The sequence below is a fragment of the Girardinichthys multiradiatus genome, chromosome 18 (assembly GCF_021462225.1).
Source record: "Girardinichthys multiradiatus isolate DD_20200921_A chromosome 18, DD_fGirMul_XY1, whole genome shotgun sequence".
Lineage (NCBI taxonomy): Eukaryota > Metazoa > Chordata > Actinopteri > Cyprinodontiformes > Goodeidae > Girardinichthys > Girardinichthys multiradiatus.
Genome location: NC_061810.1, coordinates 4,103,121 through 4,130,273, shown reverse-complemented (window position 1 = coordinate 4,130,273; position 27,153 = coordinate 4,103,121). Strand labels below are relative to the sequence as shown.

Here is a 27,153-nt window from a genome sequence, read left to right as displayed (position 1 = left end):
GGTCCTGAGTTCGACTCCCGGCCGGGGGTCTTTGTGCATGGAGTTTTCATGTTCTGCCTGTGCATGTGGGGAGTACCTGGTTCTCACCGGGTACTCCGGCTTCCTCCCATTGTTAGATTAATTGGTCTCTCTAAATTGCCCTTATGTGTGTGAATGAGTGTATGCTTGGTTGTTTGTGTGTTGCCCATAGACTGCTGGAGGCACCAGCTTCCCTGCAACCTGACTGGGTATCTTCTAATGTACCCTGATAGTACATTTAATAGACTACATGAACTAATGAACCAAATCTAAAAACTGCCACTTACTTATTTTCACATTAACAAACTTCAACAGGTTAAGTAACTATGGACTCTGTATTATGAACTATTTAAGATGACTGACCGGTTTCTGTCGCTTCTGAAGCACTGGACACAGCATCAGGGGACTTCTCATCTGAGGGGCTGGAAGGGCCAAAGGATCCCAGACCCGTAAGTCTGTCAGGATGTGTGGGCGCCACAGTGGCTGTGGCCATTGGGGCTCTGAGTGAGCTCAGAATGGACGGCTGTTCCACAACGATGCCTTTATGCTCCTGGACAGGAAGACAATAGCAGGGACTGTCCTGTCAGTGTTCAAAGTGGTTAGTGGTTAATGGTGGCTACCATGATAACCACAGCTAATGTAAAACATACAGTGAGAAAATGGCTGGAACATGTCGGGGACTCTAAAGACACCGAAAACACATGTTGGGTTTAAAAGTGAAAAACATACTAAGCAGGAAGCAGTTATTACCATTAATGAAGCGTTCCCACAGGTGGCTCAAATAAAATGGTGTCAGGCTTACTGACACTTTGATTCTGGAAATCTGAATCCAAGCCATCAGCTCATTTTCCTGATCCCTTTAGGTCTTAAAGGTTTCACTTCGTCTTCTGGACATCATGCTGTTTATTTGGAAAAACCTTCCATTTATAGGAAAGCAGAAAACAGCTCTGCAGGCTTTATGGTTAAAGTTAACATGTAACAAACCTTTTACATGCTATGTAACAATGCAGGGTATTCTACATTGTTACATAGCTTTTTTAATAAAGATGCACTGAGAGATCAGAATCAGACGATTTTCACCTAAATTGGCCTGACCAGTAACTAGCTGGTTGGAAATTAAAAAGTCCAGTATCTGTTTGATCAGTGAATCAGTGTATGTACGAACTACCAGGTCACATTTATGACTACACTTATTGGTGTAAATGCTGTAAAAACAGAAAACTCAAAGACAACTCTTTAGTAAGGTGTCTCAAATTAGGTCAAAGGACTCACAATGAAACTTTGCTACAGCCTTTCAACACATGTCAGCATTTCATTCAGTATGTGAGAGAGTGAGACTTAAAGCATATAAGAAGGCTAAATGTGTTACAGCCTTCAACCCTCTGTCATAGAACAAGCTGGATACAGAACATGTCGTTTTTTTCTGAAAATCTCAGCGTTAAGGAACTACATCTCTGGGGAACACACACAGAGATGTGGAGATGCTTACTGCTAATATAAGATGCTAATGACAGATTAAAATATCAACTTAGTAATCATCCTCTTATATTCAGTTCTTTAAGAGAATTGGAATAAACCAAAATTTAAATTTTCACGAAGGTCAGAGGTCAGAACAAGGCTAGAAAATTGTGATTGGTCCATCTCCAGAGAATACATCAACCAAGATATTGATGGTTACAATGGTCACTGGATGATCGACGTGAAAGACACCAAAAGGTCTCATCAAAGTTACAGGAACTAAGATCTATCTCTCACAGGTTGCATCAAGTCTGTTATCAAACAGCAGCCAATGTCTTTTTATCACGTTCAATAGAAAATAGGGACGCGATTTCATTTGTTATACAGCCAAATACATGCAGAATTTAGCAGTTTGATTTGCGAAATCAATATTTAATGTTTTACAATGTTTTGGATGAAACTGATGCTTCTTTTCTTCTGCTCTACTCACATATTTAACGTAGTCTTTCCACTGCTGCCACCACAGCATGGAGATCAGGAACCAGTTCTGGCCTTGCTGCAGTCCATGTCTGCTCTCCCTCTCTAACCAGCCCCTGCACACGCGCGCGCACACACACACACACACACAAACACACACACACACACACACACACACACACACAAACACACACACACACACACACACACACACAATACCATAGGTGTAAATCCAACAAAAAAACTCTCATTGCATAAAACACAATATAGATAAAGAGGTAAAATACCTGATGATCTGCCCTTCCTCTTCAGGAGTGGCAGGCCTGAGGCCCAACACTATGTGGCAAACCTGGGGGAAGTCAAACACATTCAAATGAACATGACTAAATACTTTTACAGTAGTATTATGTATTTATTTTACAGTAGCAGTATAATGTAATCACACTATGCTGGTATACCAACCTGAAAGAGCAGGTTTAGGAACTCGTTGGCCAAAGCGCTCTTCACGCTCCAGATCTGGTAGTCTTCAAGGGTCAAGTGACCCAGCTGGTGAGGAGCCAAACAACAAACTGGTAAGGTAAGACTGAAGCGTTTTATATATCACTGTAACTGGGTTATGGTGTGTGTGTGGCATGCTGGTCAGCATTCAGGTATGACGTCACTTATTCAGCTGAAGCAGCCTGAGGTTTCAACTCAGGATTATACCTCAGTTACAGTACATCTCAGGACAAGTGTGAGTTTGTGATTAACTACCACTGGCTGCTGGGTAGCAAAACAAATTCCTTAATAATAAAAAAATAGAAAATGTCAACAACAATGATACAGGTAGGCTTCCAAATTTAATAAGACGGATGATATACGCTGCATACTCAAACATACTTGCACTTTTAAACAGTACTGCTAGTTTTGAAAATAAATCTCAGTTACATTTATTTTATTACGTATTTTAATTTGTTCTATTAGTCTATATTGAAACAGGTGCTATCTTAGAAACTAGACTTTCAATGTGTAACAGTATTTTAATAATTTTCCAAACTGTTCATATCACCCAGCTGTATTATCAGCAAGCCATCCTTATTTTTAGAAATGTGTCCAAAGGGGAGCACCCCAGGAACGGCTGAGGCACTGAGAGCTGTCTCACCTTGGTCGTGTCGTGCATATTCAGAATCTCCTCCACTATGTTTGACACGCTACTCTGCAGCTCCTGCAGGAACAGCAGCAACATGTCAGTGGGAGGCAGGAGAAACCTGCTCTCACATCCTGGGAATACATTTGGGGGTCTGAGGTCAAATACTTTTTCCTTTTAACTGATGTACAACGTTCCCACAGCTTTTCCATTTCAAAACTTCGTACTTTTACAAGACCTGAAATTCTAAGGAAGTTTTATGTCATGTAGGTTTTCTACCAAACAGGACATTTAGTTATAAAACATCAACCTGACCTCATCTACAGTAGTTAGAATTTACTATCTGCATGTTCCACAAATCATAAAGCACAATGCTGAACTTGGCTTGTGACTCAGCCGTTTGGTAAAGGGCTGTTAATAGCTGTTTAATACCCGATGAAAATCTGTAACACCACAGAACTGGACTTCCTTCTCAAAATACAGATTATTTAAAACACAGTTTCTAAGGGTTGATACCTTGGCATTTAAACCAGACCAAGTTTAAAAACCGCAGGTCCAGTTAAAAACCTTGATGGAACCAACAAAACAGACCTTTTGAATGTGTGCACACTTATCTGTGAGTTCTCAATCAGCAGACCAACACCAGAAAAATGATGTGGCAAACCAAAAATAAAAGATGCAATTTAAATATATTTGAATTTATGATTTATTTTTCAGACATTTACATTTCTCTCTTTTAGAAGAATAAAAAATAAAGTCTGTGAACTCTTTCCATTCTCTGTTTTCTTGGTTTACTCAGGAAATAAAAGCAAACTGCATATTGCCAATACTAGACTAAACTTATCCAGAGCATGTAGGAACTGGAATAACAGCCTTGCTGTTTCTTCTTACATTCGCATATGTTCATGTCTTCTTAAGCTTAAAACCACAAATAAGAGCATCAGGTTCAAAAGATCGTTTGAATTAAAATTTATACAGCCATTAAAGTCAAACCCTAACACAGACACACAGAACAGCTTGGTCTGTGTTGAACTAAATGATGCGTTCATACCAGGAAAGCAAACGCTGTCTCAGTCTGAGGGTTTACTCACAGGGATTGTGTCTGTGCGATTATCCTTCCACACCTCCAGCAAGGCAACAACCATCTCATGGAGCTCATCTCGAGACAGAACCCCGTCACGGTCCACATCAAACACTTTGAAGCAAACTGAAGAGGGAAACAGAAATAAATAATAATTTTAAGCTGCAGTAAAAATCCTGACAATATGAATTTTGAGGGCTCCCACCAATCAAAAAATATTTTCATGTTAAGAGTTGACTTCAGGCTACAGATTAGAGCCACAGAGAAGAAAATTCATCTGATAAGGGGGCTGTGTATGATTATGGGAACCCTCTAGGGACTTTATTAATCTAGAAGAAGTTAGAACCACAGCATGACTTACATTTCTGCCTTTCAGCGACAGGCCCCCTACAGCAGGCTGACAGTCCACAAGAGATCTCTTTAAAGTCGATGTGATTGTCCCGATTTTCATCGAAGGCGTGAAAAAGGCCTGCAAGGCATGAAAAATACAAATAATGTTTGGATGTTGTAATAAAGACCAAATGTGTTGGAGGGAGGGGAACTGGAGTCTGCTTGGACTGTTTCTGAGCTCACTGAGATTCAGAGATTGTAAACTGGAGATCACAAATGATTCCAGAGATAAAGCAAAGGATCCACATTCCTGTCATTGGATCCAAATAATCATGGATCCAAATACTGAAACCTAAGGATCACATAAGGTTTCACAGAGTTTATTTCCAAATTACAAACCAAGAGTTCAGCAAGCAGTGCAGGGTCTAGACCTCTGTACTAAGGAAAGTGTTAAATAGAAGCTATAAATATGCCCATTCAGGCTTGATGTGTTGACATGTTTAACACGGAGTTCTAATGTGCCTCAGAAGGACGGTAAGTCCTGGTTACATGTTGAGAAGCAGTTCCATGGTTTCCACGCATTTTCTCAGGTCAAAATTCCAAATTTTTACTGACACACATTTCCAGAATTCTCAATCCACATGTTAAAGTATAAAGGCAGAGGCTTACTGTGGATTTTCTGCAGATATGTCTACAGTGGTTAGACTTTATAGATGGAATCTGCCAAACCCACAGAGTTAAGGTGGGGTAGAGTGGATGATCATACAACATTTCGATAAGCAGTCAAGAAATAAAGACTGCAAAGACAAATGTTTTCCCATGTCCTGTTTTTTCCATGCTTATTCACACCTTCTAATCTTTCAAATTTGAGACCAAGATTGTATGTTTCCATTAAATATGTTCTCACTGTATGGATATCTATATCTGCATAAACTGCATAAGAAGATGGGGTTTACCTTCACTCAGCGAGGCATGGATGGGAGGAGAGACCAGGGGGACAAAGGTTTCCAAGTCAAAGCGGCCGGTTCTGGACTGGGCTTTCAGCAGCCAGTAGCGCTTCTCCAAGTCTATTATGTCAGACTCCTCCACTGTAGGACAAGATCAGACAGCTGAGACACGTATCATAGTTTTACATCTATAATGCAAGAAAATGTGGTCATTAACTCCAGCTCCAATCATCAAAGAGTTTAGCGACATTTTCCAAAGGAGTGGTAACTGCCTGAGCTCAAAAGAACCGACTTCATGTTCCTCCTCTAAAGTAACGAAACCCCCAACTGATGTTAGAAACTTTGACTGAACATTTATTTAGCCTTTTGTTTTACAGTAAAATGTTTACTACATTTATAGTACACGGGATTTTATTAAGCTCATACTGGCATCAAAGGAAAATGCATAGTTTAACTAAAAGGAACAAAACATGTTAGTTCCAGCTTCATCCATGTGGAGGAAAATGAATAAAAACTGTTACAGTCTGACCTTGGCAGCAATATGAACTTCTAAAAGCAAAAAACTCATTTTATTCTGACCAAGTCTGTCAACATGTTTTGCATCACAATCAATTAAAAGAACAACTTTCCTTGCATCACATTCTGCCTGTACCAGTATACCTGCTTATTACAAGTGTGCTTACATTAAAATCAAATAAATATAGATATAAGTTCATTGTTTTATCTGTACTGGGTTACATTTTTTACAATACAACCAGTATTCCTACACACATATTCACTCTTCACAATGAGCAAATCCAAAATCCTTACAACAAAATACCTTCACCTGGTGAAAAAGGTTCCAAAAATATGTCCTGCACTGTGTGTTTCAACACAGGTTTGCAACATCATTTAGAAGGGAAATAAGTCTTGTTTTACTGAATTTGTAAAGAGCCTGCTTCTCAAAGGGAGTGTAGTACTGACTCCATGAAAATCATCCACTGTGATGAACTTTCAGACCGATTAAGAGAAAAGACGTTCCAGAATTGTCACAAGAACGGAGGCTGGCATTCAAAGAGGTCTGGAACCACAAATCTAGAATAGGCCCTTGTTTAAGGTTTTATGCCAAGAACGGTTCTATATCTTGGGGTTTGGGTTATATTTGCAGCTGAGGTGAAAGAATCTATCCCCTAAAGAACCTTTACAGGAACTTTCAGTAACCACAATAACATTGGCAAAAACAGCAACTGGAACATAGATTGGGTTATTAGTCAAGCATAAAAATATGACCACCAGCCTAATTGTGTGTTGGTCGTGTTTTTTGCATCCAAAACAGCCCTGATCCATTAAGGCATAGACTTCAATCCCCTGAAGGTGAGCTGTGGTATCTGGCACCAAGATGTTAGCTTTAAGTCCTGGAATAGGTGAGATGGGGCCTCCGTGTATTGAGCCCATTTGTCAAACACATCCTGTAAATGCTGGTCTGGATTGCGACTCGGTGGCCTAGTCAGAACCTCAAAAATTATGATATTTGTCAAAGTAATATCCACATTAATGATAGGACACAAGGTTGCCCAGGAGACCATCATCATCCTTACTCTGCTGGCTTCCCTTCCTCCCATAATGCATCTTGGTTTGGTGTGTTCCCCAGGTAAGCAACCAAGCTGGAACCCAGTCCTCCACATTAAGTAAAAGCCAACATTATTCATCAGAATAGGCCATTGCTCCGTGGTCCAGTTCTGAGACTTATAGGCTCATTGTTCTTTTCAGCAGTGTGTGTGGAATCAGCATGGGTACTCTTTATTGCAGCTATTAACGCCAACACACAACAAACTGTATTCTGACAGCTTCCGCTCAGAAACAGCAATAACCAGCATTCAGCAACATGAGCCACACAGCCCAGCCCTCATTCTCCACATGTATCAGTGAGGCACAACTCTAGCACTGGTTCAACGTTGATTCATTCACTGTACCAATTTTGTGAAGTATTGATGACTGCCGAGGTGTCATCAGTGATGATGCCAGGACCCTGTCATCTAGCCAACAAAATCTGGCCCACAAATCTTTCCAGTGCAGAATATATCCCACACAACACCAGCTGACGTGACAAACAGACTGATCCGTGTACACCGGACTGTGTTTTTTTTTATTTTTATTTTGATAGAAGATTTAACATATGGCTCAATGTAGAACACAGAAGTGAATGATTTGCATGTGGAACATATGATTAGTTCCTATCTGAAACGTTTTCAGGCTTTATGATGAATTCAGTACTCAGAGAAACTAAAGGACCGAAGGAAACCACAGCAAGAAAACAACCATCAAGCTGTCACAGAATGAGGGGTTGGAGGGAATGCTTTATGGTGGACAGATCAGATAAATATAGAATACTGTATGAAGCTCTGCCAGGGCCAATGAAGTAGTCTCCCCCTTTCAACATGCTAATCCCCAGATTAAGGTAATAGGATTCAGCAGCTAGCCTGATACAGTAGTTGTTCGCATGACAGGTGTCAAAATACAGACATGCAATCAAATTACAGTCGGTTCCTGGGAGAACGTAGACCCACTTCCCAAGCAGGCCATCAAAACAACCACCCGGATGGTTTGTGTTAACAACTACTGGTCACAGGATCAATTGAGGATGCAAATGAAGCAGCAGTGGAGAACAGACCGCTGCCTCTACCTGTGGTACTGATTCTGAGTTCTGGAGGTAAACATGAGGACAGTTGGCCCAGCACAGGCTGAGAAATGTGTTTACCTTTCCTGTTTACTGCAGCAGTTCCTGCTGGTTTTAAAGCCCTGACTGAAACAAACCGAAATGGGAGCACTGGGAACAAAACCAATCATTTACAGTGGAGCATTAAGAGAGCTATATTGAGCTAGCAAGACGAGTGGATGTAAGATTGATAAATTATTGAGGGTTATGGACTGAGGCAAGGCAAAAATACCTCTCAGTCTCAAAGGTCAGTTGGATGCTGCAACCTCAGCAAAACAATGAAGAAATTCCTCCTTAGAGATCATCATACAACAAGAAAAAGCACATGGACCTTCTGTGCTTCTGAGCTTTGGCTAGAAAAAGTGAATGTATAAAGACCTCAATGTCAGTGACAGCATCATTTTCCCAACATGGCAGCAATTTCTGCTGAAAGACAGGAATCATTTCAGTGTGTGATTGTTATTCTGAGCATCTGATGGCAAATCAATAAAACTCATCAGCCTTCCAATGGATCCCCTCTTGCACATCTTCCTCTAACCCGCCCGCCCCTAAAGTCACGAGCCCACTACAGGAAACAAACACTGCAATATTAAAGACGCACTGAGAAATCAGCAGATTACGCAAGTGCTGCCAAGTCACAGTAACAACAGCACTCTTCGGAGTGGAAACTGTTACTGTGGGAAGAAGACTCAAAGTTAGCTAATTACAGTGTAGGTCCAAAATAAAGTTTGAGGAAACACAGAGATGTTTAAAGGTTTCTAAATGAAAAATATTCTGTTAAACAACTTGTTGAGACGGGTCTGCAGATAACCCAGGCTGCTAGGGAACAAGAAAAAACAAAACTTTCAGGAGATAACAGGAAGGCTCAATGGAGTGCATCAATGCTGCTCTGTTTCATCCGTTAAAACTCTTAGCCTCTGTCTGTCATGGAACATGCTGGATATGGAAATGTTGACAAACTTTGGGAAGTTTCAGAGTTAAGGTAAGGACCTATTTTCTCAGTTATCTACACACAGAGACAGCTGTAAAGCGCCCATCAACTTTTACTAGTATAAATAATTAATGATAGCTCAGGGCATGGAGGTTAAGGAAAATATTTTTAATCTTGTTCTGATAACTTTTTCCAAAATCTGTATCCACAGATTAAACCTTTACAAAAATGGAGTTCGGAAATCAACAACAAAACTCTGATCATTGCATATCTATGCAGTATTGATCTGCTCATCTACTTTAGTAACAATGACCCAAGGACATGAACACCTGCCACCAATAATAATTAAAAAATATTCATAACATCAGAGTAACAGCTACATAAACCTAAGATGACAATACATTGAGGAATAACACTGTAAAAAGCTTACTGCAGTCACTAAGTAAATGAATAAATGGTAAACTTGGTAAACAGAGGAAGATTCCTCACATTTAAGAACATACGATTACATAAATTTCAAAAACGAAACTGACTCAAGCTCAGTGTGAGGCAGTTCAAGGCATAAAAGCCATATTTAACTCACAACATAAACAGGTTTCCAGCAGACCCTAACCCTAACCCTGCAGTTCTGATACCCACCTAAAGGTGCGACTCTCTCAGAGTGGCAGCAGAGATACCATACCATCATCCAGGGAACATCCTTGGACAGGTGTTGCCACAGCCTGCATGTAGCAAAGTCAACTCAGCACCAATAAGAATACTTTCACATAATCTACGTCATCCAGCAGGGAAGGTTTTAATTCCCAACAATTCGTCCACTTTGACAGTAGGCTAGCAAGCAGCTGATTCCCTGTGCTAAGCTCTGTCATGAGTCAAGCTTTACCTTCTTGTTCTAGAAAGAGTCATGAACCACGATTGGGTCAGTCACTCTCTCTCTCTTTCTCCAACGCACGCACGCACGCACGCACGCACGCACGCACGCACGCACGCACGCACGCACACACACACACACACACACACACACACACAGAGTTAAGAGGATAAGATAGGAGCAGGCAGATTAAAGGCAAAGGCCAGGTTACCTGGACAAGATTGGCTCTTTCCAGCCCTTTGCTCCTAATTGGTGAAATTAAGCTTAACTATATTTACTTGGCCTGCAACCTAAATAATCAATTTCATGAAATACTTTTTTATAAGGCCATCAATGACTTGTAACACCTGAAGAACTTCTATGATAAACAGTAGAAGACATAGATGTCTGCATACAGATGACACAAAATAATTCCCTTTGTCTAACATACAAGTTCAGTATCTTGCAGATGTTTTCATACTCTTTCACTTTATGTCATGTTGCAACCACAAATGGCAATATATTTCATTGGGATTTTACATTCTAGACTAATACAAAATGGTAAATAATTGTGAAGTGGAAAATTACACAGTGGTTCAAAATGTTTTACAAATGTGGTGCATATTGGTATTCAGTCCCTAAATAAAATCTACTGCGACCAATTGCCTTCAGAAGTCACCTAATTAGTAAACAGAAACTACTTGTTTAATCTAGGCCATAACCCAGCTGGTCCAGGGGTTAGTTAGAGAACTGAGAGAGAGGTGAGGGAAAAAGCTGTGAAGAAGTTTTAAATCAGTAATTGGTTATAGTTAGTTATAGAACATGATTCCAAGCTTTGGACAGATGGCAGCATTGTTTGAAAATTGAGTTTTATCAAGCAATGACTCAAGGGGGCTAAAAGTTTTCTTATTTTCTTTGTACAAACATTTCAAAACCATGTAACCTTTACGTCCACTTCATGATTATCTGCAACTTTGTGTTGATCAAACTTGTGAAATGACAATAAAAACACAGAGGTTTGTGGTTGTTACATGACAAAACATGAAAAAACTGAAGGCATGTGTATTATATAAAAAAGTAAATGGAGGAGGACTGAGCAAGAATAACTTCACAAATATGACTTTTAAAGTAAAATCTAGGTGCAAATTGTGCCATCTGTGGAAGAACAAAAACAGAAAGACTTTCCTCTCTGCCTTTTTCTCACTAAATACACTGCTCAAAAAATTAAAGGGAACACTTAAACAACACAATATAACTCCAAGTAAATCAAACTTCTGTGAAATCAAACTGTCCACTTAGGAAGCAACACTGATTGACAATCAATTTCACATGTTGTGCAAATGGAATAGACAACAGGGGGAAATCTTTGGAGATTAGCAAGACACACTCAATGAAGGAGTGGTTCTGCTGGTGGGGACCACAGACCACTTCTCAGTACCTTTGCTTTCTGGCTGATGTTTTGGTCAGTTTTGAATGTTGGTGGTGCTTTCACACTCGTGGTAGCATGAGACGGACTCTACAACCCACACAAGTGGCTCAGGTAGTGGAGCTCATCCAGGATGGCACATCAATGCGAGCTGTGGCAAGAAGGTTTGCTGTGTCTGTCAGCGTATTGTCCAGAACCTGGACACTACGCTGTAGGCAGCGCCTCATTTTGACTTGTTTTAAGTCCTTTTTTTGAGCAGTGTAGATGTACTCATAATAAAGGTTGGATTTTATTATTAAATATTTCAGTGAGTGTGTATGTTACTGCAACGGAAAAAGCAAATATATTTAAGTATTATTCCAAATCTTTACTAGGGGTCTCTATTAGTGTGAAGGGCACTCACTACGCAAATACTGCCAGCACGTCATCTGAGCATTAACAACTGCTGAGCCATTTTTAATAATTCACAAAACAAACAATGTTTACTACTAAGGCAGAACTGGGATGATGATGATGTGTTAAAGGGGAACCAACAGCAACACATCACAGGAATAACTGAGAAAGAGGCTAATTTGATGGGCTTTTAATCTGCAAGCATCTAAAGCATCATATTGTGTGCTTAGGTTTGTGGTCATCTTGTTGAACAATCTGTTTGTGATGTCATCTTTTGTGAAGAGCAATGTTAGGTAGCTGATGGAGCAAACTGTCCTTGTTTGATCTTTATTTGCCTGTTTGTGGTACAGTTTAAGCAACGGAAAAGTCTGGTCAGTATGACGGTCTGGTCAGTGACAAATGTAAAATAAACAAATGCACGTATGCGAGTATAATAAATACAAGAATACTTTTAAATGGACTCACAGTGTGTGACACCAGCAAGGGTCTGGTAGAATGTGGGTGTGTCACTGTCATCTGTCAGTGTGACACACACTCCTGTGGAGAGAAGCCATCGGGACAGAGTGAAGGCCTCCTTGTTCTGCAGGAGCCAGTTCCTGAAGCGCTCATAGTTCACCTTGTCACTCTGCAGAAAAATGCCAATCAAGAGCAAATTACTGTGTTGTCCCCAAGGAGCCAAATCACCTGGCTGTAGAGGTGTGCGTTTAATTTCCCTGGAGGAATGGATGACAGGTGAGTTCACTGAGACAAATTCAACTGACAGTCATTTGAAAAATTTGGATTTCCAATTTGAGCCTTCAGCCATGAGAGCACACATGGACAACCTCTGCTATAACAACTCCAACAGCAATCCTTTTTCTTTTTTTTACTCCTACTAGAGATATAAACGTTCAAAACCGCCAGTTGCATTCTTAGGTTAGAAGTGTCACCCTTAACAAGCATGCAAAGCAAAAACAGCAGACCGGCTGTCTACCAGCTGCATGATATTATCAAAACATGGTCAAAACAACATTATCAAAACAAACGATGGTGCAGTTGGTAGCACTGTTGCCTTGCAGCAAGAAGGTCCTGGGTTCGATTCTCAGCCGGGGGTCTTTCTACATGGAGTTTGCATGTTTTCCCCGTGCATGCGTGGGTTCTCACCGGGTACTCCAGCTTCCTCCCATAGTCGAAAGACATGCCTGTTAGGTTAATTGGTCTCTCTAAATTGCCCTTAGGTGTGTGAATGAGAGTGTGCATGGTTGTTTGTATGTTGCCCTGTGATGGACTGGCGACTTGTCCAGGGTGTACCCCGCCTCCTGCCCGTAGACTGCTGGAGATAGACACCAGCTCCCCTGCGACCCACTATGGAATAAGCGATCCCCTTCAGAAATCTGAGACAGGAACTAATGTTTCAGCACTAATGAGGAGGCAGAGTTGATGTTTAACATTTTCAATACATTAAAGTTAAAATCCTTGACTTCTCAATAAACCAAACCAGTCACTGGCACTACTTAAAAGCAGTGGGGATTTTTTTCATTTGTATTTTAAATGTCTTCAGTTTTTATTTGTGACAAAGTGTTGTGTCACATGGTCTTACATTGTTAAAATGTATTTCTTGTCACTGAAGGCCCATCCAGTTGTTGTCAGGATGTGATCTAGTCTGGTGGAGTCAGTCTGAGTTATTACAATGAGCGCCCGGGCTTTACACTTAACACCCTGTTGTGTTCACCTAGTAAACAATAAGACTTTTTATTGAAAAGACTGGTGGCAACAAGCATATAAAATTACTTAGAGGATTACTCTTAATAGCTAAGAAGGCAATAACCGCTTTATGGTGACGGCCACGCCCATCAACAGTGATATAAGACATATATCTGCACAGGTAATATTAAAAACTGCAGAATTTTAAGTTATCCCTGATATTTTATATCTTTAATTCCTGCGGTGAAGGTAGATGGTGGACATTGTAAGTTTGGAATCTTATTTTAGATCATTTTTGTGACTGGTATTTCTCTTCTCTTTCTCCATTGTAAACCTAACTCTTAATCCCCAGAACCCTGCTATATTTGTACATGAAGAGGAAGTAAAGTTTATGGACAGCAATGCCTGCACCCTACTTCCTCTCAAATGCACTGATTGTAATGTAACTTTGAAAATAATAAAGAAGTTTAAAAAAAAAAAAGACTTTTTGTTGTGTTGGCTGCAGAATTAGGTCGTAGAAATGATGAACATAGTCAGATAATGGCCGCTAATGGCAGCAGCATGGAGTGGATTTTACACTGCATCCTTTGTATTTTTTTGGAGTTGTTTCTTAAATAAAAAAATAACCGATATAATAACTAGGTGTGAAGCCAAACTTTAATGAACATGGATGTTTGACAACAAGCATCACCGACTGTTCTGACAGTAAACATGGAGAACCCTTTGCTGTGTTTACAGACCTCTGTGAAGCACATCTTCAGGCAGGATGGGATCTCTCCATCCAGGACCTGCAGAACAGCCTCGATATCTTCCCTGACAGCATATCCACCGAGATCGCTGGCAAACAGGCTGAAGAGATCTAAAGGTGCACACACACACACACACACACAGTGTGAAAGAGCATTCGTCTTTATCACAGCAAGCAGGCCTCCTGCACTAAGAACCAGTGATGGTTCTGTCCACTGTGACGTCCTGGTGGAATAAGATGATTCGTTGTGGTTATTTAACAGCAGTTTAAACAATTTGGAAAGGATTTCAGCATTCTGTTGTTTAAGAGTAAATATGTGTTTTCCTCTGTGTTGTGAAACATTGAATAACTAGGACTATCTTGGGATTCTGTGATTAATGAGTAAGGTCAGGTTTTCATCCACTTCTGAAATCTGCTGAAGCTCTGACTGCTGTTACATCTGACTTATTGTTGGGCAACTGTGGACAGACCCACAAGGGTAAAATATACAGACCCAAAAGCATAAAATGTTTCTAAAACTCCTTGGATTCTTGAATATAGAAGCCTGTGCTTGATCTTGTCATGATCAGCAAGCTCTGTATGAAACATGCACTTGTTGCTCAAGCAAATGCCTTAATGTTAGTATTACCTGAGTGTTATGTTAAGTATAATCTGTGCGACGATGTTTGTTCTGTATTCTACATATAAACACTAACGGTACAACATACTCCAAAACATATTTTGGAGAACAAAGTAGCCCCAGCCAAACATTTATCAGCTTCTGCCTAATGCTAATGAAAGATGTTTAGAGAAGTGGCGGAATCTGCTTTTATATAAATGAAAGTTGGTGCAGAGACATAAAAGCGCTGGGAAAAACATGTAGCCCGGATCTGGAGTCATTTTCCATAATCTGTAAACCGTTTCATTCACCGAGAGAGTTTTCCTCGTTTATAATAATTAGCTCATATTTTCCACCGCATGGCTGCACTTCTGCCGCGGAAAAACCTCTTGCTGAGCTGATTACAGACGTGGAGAAAAAATACACGGACTCTTTCGTCATAATACTGGGAGATTTTAACAGAGCAAACCTCTCAAATGAACTCCCCAAATACAGACAGCATATTAAGTGTCCCATCAGAGACAAAAACACACTAGACCATTGTTACACAGCTTTAAAGGACTCATATCATGCTGTTACCAGGGCTGCTCTGGGTTTTTCAGATCATTATCTAATCCACCTCATCCCAACCTACAGACAGAGACTAAGAGCTTCCAAACCCAAGGTTCACACTGTTAAGAAGTGGACTGAGGAATCAAAGCAGATGCTACAGGCCTGCTTTGAATGCACAGACTGGACTGTTTTTGAAACCTCAGCCACTGACTTAAACCAACTAACTGATGTGGTGACATCATACATCAGTTTCTGTGAGGACATGTGTGTGCAGACCAAGACCTTCTGCACCTTTGGGAATAACAAGCCATGGTTTACTCCACACCTCAGGAATCTGCGCAGGGAAAAGGAAGAAGCTCACAGCAGTAGAGATTGGGCGCGGTACAGGCAGGCCAGGAACAAACTAACAAAGGAGATCAAAGCAGCCAAAAGAAGCTACAGTGAGAAGCTTAAGAACATCCTTTCTACCGGTCTGAGAAACCTGACTGCCTATAGGAGCCCCCGTACCCATCCTGAACAGAGTCGTCTCCTGGCCAACCGTCCGAATGGCTTCTACTGCAGACATGACAAGAAGCCATTCACACCTCAAATCATCCCCTCTACATCCCATTCAGGAGCAAATTCCACCCATAAAGCAACCAACCCCCCACCATCAGATCCTCTGCCTGCACTAAAGATCTCAGAGGAAGAGGTAAACAGGCTCTTTCAGCGCATGAAAACAAAGAAAGCTGGAGGACCTGATAACGTCTCCCCATCATGCCTGAAAGCCTGTGCACATCAACTTGCTCCGATCTTCATAAGGATCTTCAACAAGTCACTGGAGAAATGTGAGGTCCCCTCCTGCCTCAAACGATCCACCATCATCCCGGTTCCCAAGAAACCCACCATCGTAGGATTAAATGACTACAGGCCTGTAAGCCCTGACGTTTGTGGTCATGAAATCCTTTGAGCGGCTGGTGCTGAAGCACCTGAAAGACATCACAGGCCCCCTTTTGGACCCCCTGCAATTTGCTTACCAAGCAAACATGATGCTGTTAACTTAGGTCTACACTTCATCCTGCAACACCTCGACCGTCCGGGGACGTACGCCAGGATCCTGTTTGTAGACTTCAGCTCGGCCTTCAACACCATCATACCAGACATCGTCCACCAGAAGCTCACCCAGCTCAACGTCCCAGCCTCCACCTGTCAGTGGATCAACAGCTTCCTGACAGACCGACAGCAGCAGGTGAGACTGGGGAGCATCTTCTCCCGATCCAGATCAATAAGTAGTGATGCCCCCCAGGGGTGTGTTCTATCCCCACTCCTCTTCTCTCTGTACACAAATGACTGCACCTCATCGGACTTGTCCGTGAAACTCCTTAAGTTTGCAGACGACACCACTGTCATAGGACTGATCCAGGACGGTGATGAGTCTGCATACAGACAGCAGGTGGATCGGCTGGTACACTGGTGTGGTCAGAACTACCTTGAACTGAACCCACTCAAGACTGTGGAAATGGTGGTGGACTTTCGGAGAACACATCCCCCATACACCCCACTCACCATCCTCAACAACACTGTATCGGCCGTGGACCACTTCAGGTTCTTAGGACCCACCATCTCTGAGGACCTGAGATGGTCTTCACACATAGACACTGTTCGAAAGAAGGCCCAGCAGAGACTGTACTTCCTGAGGCAACTCAAGAAGTTCAACCTTCCACAGGAGCTGTTGGTCATCTTCTACACTGCCATCATTCAGTCTGTCCTGTCTTCATCCATCTCAGTGTGGTTTGGCTCATCCACAAAACAGGACAGGTCCAGACTGCAACGAATAATCAGGACTGCAGAGAGAATAATCAGAGCTGACCTTCCCTCCATCCAGGACTTATACAGGTCTAGGGTTAAGAAAAGAGCTGCTAAAATCTCTGCAGACCCCACACACCCTGTACATAAACTGTTTAGAGTTTTACCTTCAGGCCGCCGCTACAGAGCACTGTTCACTAAAACCAGCCGCCACAAAGACAGTTTCTTCCCCCAGGCTGTTTCTCTGATGAACATTCAATAGAGTACAGAACAACAGCATACAGATGTTGCAAATGCACCTTTTTTATTAGATATGTTTATATTGTACATTGTAAATTGTAAATTTGTATATTCTGTAATGCAGAATATTGCATTGTACATTGTATATTGTACATTGTAAATTTGTATATTCTGTAATGCAAAAGCAGAACAAAAGAGCAAAGTGTACCAGAGTCAAATTCCTTGTTTGTATGCATGAACTTGGCAATAAAGCTGATTCTGATTCAGATCGTTGCCAAATTCGTATCGTTGCTAATTATTAAAGTGATCTAAAAAAAAAAAGCCACATGTACAACACATGTTCATGATTGGCTTCATCTGTTGCACATTTATTGTGTTCTGCTGAATGAAATAATCATAGAGGCAAGTTATTTTTACAACTGCTATCTATGCATGAATAAGACTCAGAACAAAGGTAAAAGCAACATGATTTCCATTTTTATGCCATTTTTAAAGAATGTTTCTAAAATACATGGCCCTGGTGTTCCTAGCTGGAACTTTTACAAGCATAAGAACAAACTTTAAAAGCAGTGCCTACATTAGATTTACATATTTGTGTGAACCGAATGACTCCTAAGTGATGTTGTCCTTAAACTCTTGGTTTTTTTTAAAAGCCAATATGAACTAGCACTTTATTAAAAAAATCAAACAGTCTTAGACTTTCACAAGTTTAACTAATTAGTGTGTAATAATAATAATAAGAGAAAAGTGAAACAGATAGTGGATTTTTCTATTACAATCTTACCCAACTCTGACTTTTAGTTTCAGGTGGAAACGCAACCTTCAGAGGTTCAACAATAGATGTGTTCATACCAGCATGATGTTTTGATGGGAAGGACATTTTCTTTAACCAAACTACTTCTGACTTTCACTGACTGTTGCTGTTGGTAAACTTCCACACACAGACAGTAGTGATATTTATGTCAATAACAACACGAACAAGAACCTAAACTACTTACACTTAGCCTTCTCCTCATCACGCCCTCTGGTCAGCAGCACCAGGCCCACTATCAGGTTGTTGAAGTGCAGCCCTTTGGAGGAGCCTCCAAACGAGCTGTAGATCACCTAAATCAGACAGAAACAAGCAGAAAGGCTGAATACATTCAGAAAATATCACAGGGAAAACTATTGATCATCTGCTGTTCACAACAGCAACATGAACAACTTGTTTCAGTCACAAACCTAGCAAGAAGGACCATCGTCAAAAGTGTAAATAAGCTTCAGAACAAACAGAACCTTTATCATCAGCTGTAAAATGATAACAGTGTAGCTTTTCCACCTACACCTTAAAATGAAATGAATGAGTCATGAAAGAAGCATTAAAGGTATGGAATAACCCCCCCCCCCCCCAGTCAATCGCTGCACATAGCCGTTCACACTGAGCCGGGTTCTGGTTCTGCTGGAGGTTTCTTCCTCCACAGTCACAACATGCATGCTCAACACTAGGGATTGCTGTAAAGTCAACGACTGTCCACTGCTGCTACATTCTGATCCAGGAAGAGAGATTGCAGGAAAGTCAGCGACTCGATTCGATTGGCTGGGTGTCCTTAAACAGAAACGGTTTCATCACGGCTAAATAATGTATTTATTATAATAATGTATCTGACTGAATCTGAGTCTGTCTGTATGACTGGACTGACTGTAATATATATATTCCTTAATATTAATTGGATCTGTTAGTTTTGTAAAGACATTTGTTGTTATTTGGAGCTTTATAAATAGACTGAAATGGGTTTAAAAAAACACTGAAATCACATTCTAACTAATATTAATCACTTAATGATAAAACCATTAACACCTCACATATTTACTTTGAAATAGCTCATCAATAACAATATATCTTTCTGTTTTTTTACTGATCTAGAATCATGTGCCTTAAATTAAAAATATATTTAAAAAATTTAAATGAGAAGAAACAAGAAAGCTAAAGCTAGGTTAAGTTCATCAATGTTTCATTTTCAAAATTTAATGGGTTCAAATGGCAGAAAATATGATTTTATTAGATAAGCAGCAAAGACTGCAATACAAACTGCTTTTGTCGCATGAATGCTTTTTTTCTTTTACATCTGTCGATACATCTGTGTGTCTGTGCCATGCAAAAGCAAAGCATTTTTAGCCAACACAAATCAATGCTTGTTTTAAACTGAGGTCAGGTTGAAGCTCTGGTTATAGTGGTTGTGTGTGTCAGATCCCAGAGTCACTGGTTTTAAACAAATAAATAGTAGCCAGATGAAACGATGCAAGACATTTTCTCTGCACACTGAGGGGAAGGCTGCTATAACAGGCACCTCTGTGACAGCTGCATACAAAGTTACATACCAAACTGTGGCGCGGGCTAGGGTCAACCAGTTAACACAGAGGACATATTTGATCCTTCTTCATCATCTTGATGAGCAACTTGTTCTAAGAGACCAAATGTATTTTATGTTTGGACAAAGAACAGAAAAAAGGGGAAACTCCCGCTCAGTGTTAACCTAGCAAACCTTTGATATGCAATGTTTCTGTCAAAGATCTGTGACCAAAAGGTTGCATATTTAAGATTTATGGGCATGATGCATGCCGTAGCGAATAGCGTGTGACCCGTATACCCCAGTCCTTGACACCGCCATCCCACTTCCTGTATGCCTACTTTGAAAAATAACAAAGATAAAGGCCACCAGTGGAGGGAAAAAGGAAAAAACAGTTACAAGTTTAACAGAGTGCAGGAGTTAACCTCTTCCTTCTGGTTTTGGGGTTTGGCCGCTTTTTGTCGGCTAGTTTATTTAAATGGAGAAAGAAAGGATTAACACTCAGCTTCAAAAGGCATTATACTCAGTCACTCATGGTGGTGGTACCCTCTTTATACAACACACTGATGTGTAAAGCCCAGCAGCAACTAAAGTTTGACCCTTGACCAGGTCAGGCTTGAGCAGCTGTGTCTGGGAAGCATGCAAAGCTGACTTGCAGGAGGTGCCTGTGCAATCAGTGAGCTAATGAAGCATGTCCTTGTCAGTAGGTCACACACTGAACGAGTCTTACTTGTGGTTTTAAACAAGGAAGTTAATGTGTGTCACACTTTCCTAAAGCCACCGCCACATTTCCCTCTTTGTTGCCTCCGGATGGTCTTCCTGAATATAAATGAATTAACTTTCCTTATCTAAACATGCTAATACTGCAACATGTCACAGAGAAACCACTACATGGTGTTCCTACATGGTTTCTTATACATATAGGAATGACTCCTGTCACAGCTAGCAAAGAAGGAAGCACCTCATATTTTCATTCTGAGCCCCAAAGCTGAGGAATTTAATCAATCTGATTCCATATAAAGCATACTGACATATGAATATCTAGTAACTCATTGAGCTCACAATGAAACAATTGAAACCGCTCAGTGTCTTCTGTGGCAAAATAACCCTGATCAAGTACGTAACACATACAGCAAAATGAGATTACAGGGGAACCCCATCAACCTCAAACCCAACAGCTAGCTGTCATGAAAAGCACATGGCAAGCTGAGAGGCAGACTAGAGCATGGTTTAGGTAAATCTTCCCCAAATCGGTTAAAAAATAACACCGGTGATCATATAAAGGAAAATTTTTAAACATCAGGGTAACAGGATGACATGGCACTGATGCTTACTGTTCATACTCAGCAAGCAGGCGTTACAAGCTGAATGTCAGAGTGCGTTTTTAAACAGCATGTCGGCTGATGTTTGGGTGCAGCTCACCAGAGGCACCCAAACATCATCACCCTAGATCTGCCTCTGAATGTGAAGTACGGAGTTCAAGGGTCGATCTTGATTTAAGGTGATGTCTGATCTGTCCTTCCTATGTTATGGCAGAAACAAGCATCTATGGGAAACGCTTCAGTGACGAGCGTATGCAAAAATACATTATTCTAACTCACTGTGGAATCCCCACAGTATCTGGGGAAACCCTGGGAACCACAGCTAATGCTTCTAACTCTGTCCCCTTTGCCCGCTGCTTTAGGTACATTTATATTCAGACGTTATAAGTCATCAAAAGTTTATTTTTAATGGCAACATCACTAAATGTTTCACTGTTTATGTGTTCAGTGGCAAATATTCAAAGGTCTAAATTCACAAAGTTACTGTGCTCTTAGTCATCAACTAACCCAGATCATCATCAGACGTCTGACCTTTTGCTTATTGTCAAAAATAAAAATAATGCTCAGTAGTGGAAGCATTGGGTTAGTAGTTCTATTTGTGTTTTATAACCAAACAACAAAATCTGGGTTTGAATTGTTAATTTTTCATTTTATGTTCATCAGAAAATTCAGATGTTCTTATTGTTAATGAAAACACTGTTTAAATAAAGCTACACAACAATAGCCTGCTATTCAATAAGACTACTCAATTTAGATGTATTCTTCCAGCTGTTTGTTGAGTGATTCTCTGAGCTCTGTACGATGTGAGTGAAAAGCTGACAACTCTTCAATGGTTTAGGGTAGAGAGAAAAGACTATCCATCCCAAAGAAGAGTGTGGAGGAGTGGAGTCAATTAACTTGATAAAGCTCTTAAAAGTCAGCTGCAATCTAAACTGTTGAAAACGTTTTTTCTGAAACCCTGTGAGTTTTAGTCTAAAGCACAGATGGGAGCAGATGCCTGTGACCAAAATTCCCACCAGCACATGATACAGATGGAAACTTTAAAAAAACATTTTTTTTAAAGAAATTAGGAAGTGATTCTTACTGAAATCTTCTTATAATGGCAAACGTCTCAAACATTCAGCGGCTTCGACTCAACAGCTACCTTGGGCCCACCCATTCATAAAACATGGCTAAATATAGAGTTTTCTAAAAACAAAATTGTATGAATAAGGCGAGTGTGAGACGCCGTTTATGCTTCAGATCCCCTTTTTCCAGAATCAGCCCCCTTTATTTTTTTATTTTATTTTTTATGTTTTTATTGAAATTATTTTCCAAACAGGTGTACATCCAAACCTTTTTCCATTTTTTAAACATCCCCTAGACACCAACCCTGAGAAGCTATACACACAATCTATATGTATTTTGGACAAAACCAACTTTGCTATCACTTATATTACACCACCTTTCCCAGCACTTTTCCAAACAACAATTAGGTTTTCTTCTCCGTTATTCTCCTCAAGGTCTTCTCACTGAAAATGACCTGCAAACAAACTATTTACATTCTGTAGCACTATAAGGGTACCCCCAAACCCAAAATTATTCTACAAAATCTGATCTCAATGGTGATATAAAATCCATCCAATTTTTCCAATGCTTCTAAAATTTGCCAGAGCCTTTCCATCATATACTGGTCCTTCTCAAAATATTAGCATATTGTGATAAAGTTCATTATTTTCCATAATGTCATGATGAAAATTTAACATTCATATATTTTAGATTCATTGCACACTAACTGACATATTTCAGGTCTTTTATTGTCTTAATACGGATGATTTTGGCATACAGCTCATAAAAACCCAAAATTCCTATCTCACAAAATTAGCATATCATTAAAAGGGTCTCTAAACGAGCTATGAACCTAATCATCTGAATCAACGAGTTAACTCTAAACACCTGCAAAAGATTCCTGAGGCCTTTAAAACTCCCAGCCTGGTTCATCACTCAAAACCCCAATCATGGGTAAGACTGCCGACCTGACTGCTGTCCAGAAGGCCATTATTGACACCCTCAAGCAAGAGGGTAAGACACAGAAAGAAATTTCTGTACAAATAGGCTGTTCCCAGAGTGCTGTATCAAGGCACCTCAGTGGGAAGTCTGTGGGAAGGAAAAAGTGTGGCAGAAAACGCTGCACAACGAGAAGAGGTGACCGGACCCTGAGGAAGATTGTGGAGAAGGGCCGATTCCAGACCTTGGGGGACCTGCGGAAACAGTGGACTGAGTCTGGAGTAGAAACATCCAGAGCCACCGTGCACAGGCGTGTGCAGGAAATGGGCTACAGGTGCCGCATTCCCCAGACCTGGGCTACAGAGAAGCAGCACTGGACTGTTGCTCAGTGGTCCAAAGTACTTTTTTCGGAAGAAAGCAAATTCTGCATGTCATTCAGAAATCAAGGTGCCAGAGTCTGGAGGAAGACTGGGGAGAAGGAAATGCCAAAATGCCAGAAGTCCAGTGTCAAGTACCCACAGTCAGTGATGGTCTGGGGTGCCGTGTCAGCTGCTGGTGTTGGTCCACTGTGTTTTATCAAGGGCAGGGTCAATGCAGCTAGCTATCAGGAGATTTTGGAGCACTTCATGCTTCCATCTGCTGAAAAGCTTTATGGAGATGAAGATTTCATTTTTCAGCACGACCTGGCACCTGCTCACAGTGCCAAAACCACTGGTAAATGGTTTACTGACCATGGTATCACTGTGCTCAATTGGCCTGCCAACTCTCCTGACCTGAACCCCATAGAGAATCTGTGGGATATTGTGAAGAGAACGTTGAGAGACTCAAGACCCAACACTCTCGATGAACTAAAGGCCGCTATCGAAGCATCCTGGGCCTCCATAAGACCTCAGCAGTGCCACAGGCTGATTGTCTCCATGCCACGCCGCATTGAAGCAGTCATTTCTGCAAAAGGATTCCCGACCAAGTATTGAGTGCATAACTGTACATGATTATTTGAAGGTTGACGTTTTTTGTATTAAAAACACTTTTCTTTTATTGGTCGGATGAAATATGCTACTTTTGTGAGATAGGAATTTTGGGTTTTCATGAGCTGTATGCCAAAATCATCCATATTAAGACAATAAAAGACCTGAAATATTTCAGTTAGTGTGCAATGAATCTAAAATATATGAATGTTAAATTTTCATCATGACATTATGGAAAATAATTAACTTTATCACAATATGCTAATATTTTGAGAAGGACCTGTATATATATATATTATGCATTACATCAACCCAATCTTCCCTTTTAGGAGCCTCTGCCTTCAGCCACTTCCTAGTAATGGCTTTTTTACTAGCTACTAACATGATTCTATACATATATTTATCAGCAGATCTTGTTAGAATCAGCCCACTTTAAATGTTGCATTTTATTGTTAAGCAGGTACAAATGAAATATAGTTCATATTAAAATTATTTTTGCATTTCACACATAACAAAAAAAAAAAAAACAATTGTGTCTGAATAGAACATTCAACTTGACGATTTTGACCCAGATGGCAAAATGTTGGGACACTTTGACATGTCGCAGATATATTAGAGAAGCTTTAGGAAAGTGTCACCTTGTGAATAAGGGGCATGATGAACAACTTGATAATTTCACAGTAGAATCGCTCCTAAAACCATCTGCCTCATATTAACATACATGTGGTATCATATGATATGACGCATCCTCTGTGAGGTGCAGGGAAACAGAATATTGTCGGCCTTGCATGCTTTCAGTCAGGGATCATAACTCGTATCTAACCTTCTTCGGTTATTTTTTTACATGCACTGAATGATGAGACACATTTTAGGTTTTCTGCCAAGCTTCCTGTAAGAACAACCTTTGACCTCTGCTAAGACTGTAAGAGCCAGTCCTCGAGAGGCTTTTATTCTGCGACACTCTTCCATTTAGGATAGACGGTAGAAACACTCTTTAACTGTCTAGTCTTGTTTAGTGTAATTACTGGCAGTGTCCTGAAAGACATCATGGAAGCAGGTCAGCTGTGAAAGACGATGTGAAACTGGTTCCTTATCAGGGCTTTATCAGAGAGTGTGTGTTCTCAGAGCAACAACGTGACAAGAAAAAGATTAAATACATGTATTTTAAAAAGATCAAACCAATCAAAGCACATTACATTCTCATTTTTCATTTGATAAGTTGTGGAGTTTAGATTACTCTGTTGCTATGAAAATTGAAGATGCAAGTCTGCTTTCTGAAGAAGTTTTATTAGACCAATCCAAGAAGGCTAAGTCAGGTTTATCTGAACACACCTTCAGCTGCCTATGGCTGAAAACATAATTCGAATTCTGGGCGATAACAAGCAAAGTATAAAAAAAAGGCTGCAGTGAACTAATCTATCAAGTAGTGATGTGAGTGAGCTCAGCTGTGGCTACATTAGTGGGGAAATGGAATAAACCAACACATTGAGAGAGAGCACCTTCTGTTAGATGTTTTTATGTGGATGCTATCAAACAGCGCTGCCAGAAGGGTAAAAGCAAAGCAATTCTAAAGGATATAAACAGAAACTAAACAGCTACTTCAGGCTGAGGCACTCACTGCTCAGTTCATTGATGCGAAATGTGTTCGTCGTACCAACCTAGCTCCTTATGGCAACTACAGCCTTATTTTTGATCAAACTCAGTAAAAAGCATTTAGATACCAAGGACTGTGGTGCTTTCATCTGTTTGGAGTCACGCCTTTTCCTTCCTGTTCCCCCTCCTAAGAAAATGCCCTCTGATTGGCTAAAACACTGCCATCGTTAACACTTACCGATGGGCTATACAACAAAGCATCATTTCTTAATAATCTAAGGATGGGACAAAGGTCCAGTGTACCTCCAGTTGATGATCATTTAAGGACATTTAGGGGATGATGTTACACTGTATGCTGCTGGCTGTGGCAGATCACCTCTGATGATCACCACTTGCTGAGAAAAATAAACTAGTTTGTGCATAACTCCACTATGAATGTCAGTCTCAACAGTATACCAAAAAATAAACTGGAGTCTATTGCAGAGAAATAAAAAAGAAAAATCACATCTTTTTGAATATGTTAGCCTTGATATAAGGCAGCTGTGCCCAATCTTTCCATGTGTATTGTGCTCTCAATGCATATAGCAGATAGGATATGAACACCTAGGACTACCACATAATAAACAGGGAATAAATGTCTATTTAGTGTCACCCCACTGGATGAGGAAGCCAATTATTTGCACTGTTTAAATGTTTTTGTGACTAGTGTATGAAGAGCTGAATCTGTGGGTCTTAATTAATAATTCACACACTTAAAAAAAAGGCAAACTCTGGGTAAGCCCTTCCTTCATTAAAGCCTGATTTTAAAAATGACTGATCAGACGCCGGTTTTCTATAAACTATCAAAATGTGAAACATCTGCCGGCATGTTTGAAGATACCAGCAGAGACCTTGCTTCTAAGGAGATGTCACTAAACTAACGGCTGCCATGGTGACACAGAGACAGCAGCAACAGCAGCATGGGGCTGGGGGGAGGAAGCACTGAACAAGAGGAGAAGAGGATGACTAACACTAGCCTTATTGAAACACACTGAAGACATTGAATTTCAGGTTACTGTATGCTCATGAATTGAGCGCAGGAAGAGAGCCTGGTTGCATTATGTGTTGGCGTGTTGCTCCTGCTGACGTAAAAGTAAAAAATTCACAGTGTTATGAATATCATATCAGCAGGAAGAAATAGCTAAAAGGGAACAGTTTAAAACCCAACAATTTAATATAAAATGTGCATTAAAATTGAATGTAGTTAGTACCAGTTACTGTGCATACAAGTGTATACAGCTTGAAAAGCTTTCATATATAATTTCATATGTAATATATAACTACTAGGTTACCAAAAATAAAGCTCTGAGTGGAACACCTGCTTCTGCAGGCCGTACCAACCCGACGTCACAGCCCTGAACCGAACCTTCGTTAAACCTGAAGCTCACTTCACACATCTACAGTGTGTGCTCTGTTCAATATAAGGAGACTGATTTCTCAATAGCTTGAAAAAAATAAGAGAAAATCTAAAGATTTTAATCTGACTTAAACATTTTCCATCATACCTTAACAGTTCTATGTGAAAAGAAGCTGTCCCAGTTAAAAAAAATACATTGAGGGGCAGCGCTGGTGGTGTAGGG

At 40.4% G+C, this 27,153-nt stretch overlaps 1 protein-coding gene across 2 annotated transcripts in view; it reads right to left on the bottom strand.

Annotated features, from left to right (window-relative positions):
• usp32 (ubiquitin specific peptidase 32) overlaps positions 1–27,153 on the bottom strand; it is an 85,874-nt gene that overhangs the window by 38,727 nt on the left and 19,994 nt on the right. For both annotated transcript variants that reach the window (XM_047391935.1, XM_047391936.1), the window contains exons 3-13: positions 18,337–18,442; positions 14,156–14,274; positions 12,198–12,357; positions 5,447–5,578; positions 4,522–4,629; positions 4,171–4,286; positions 3,095–3,157; positions 2,416–2,499; positions 2,241–2,302; positions 1,967–2,069; positions 382–568 (exon numbers count right to left, since the gene is read on the bottom strand). In XM_047391935.1, the coding sequence (XP_047247891.1) occupies positions 382–568; positions 1,967–2,069; positions 2,241–2,302; positions 2,416–2,499; positions 3,095–3,157; positions 4,171–4,286; positions 4,522–4,629; positions 5,447–5,578; positions 12,198–12,357; positions 14,156–14,274; positions 18,337–18,442 (1,240 nt within the window). The remainder of the gene's footprint in view (positions 1–381; positions 569–1,966; positions 2,070–2,240; positions 2,303–2,415; positions 2,500–3,094; positions 3,158–4,170; positions 4,287–4,521; positions 4,630–5,446; positions 5,579–12,197; positions 12,358–14,155; positions 14,275–18,336; positions 18,443–27,153) is intronic.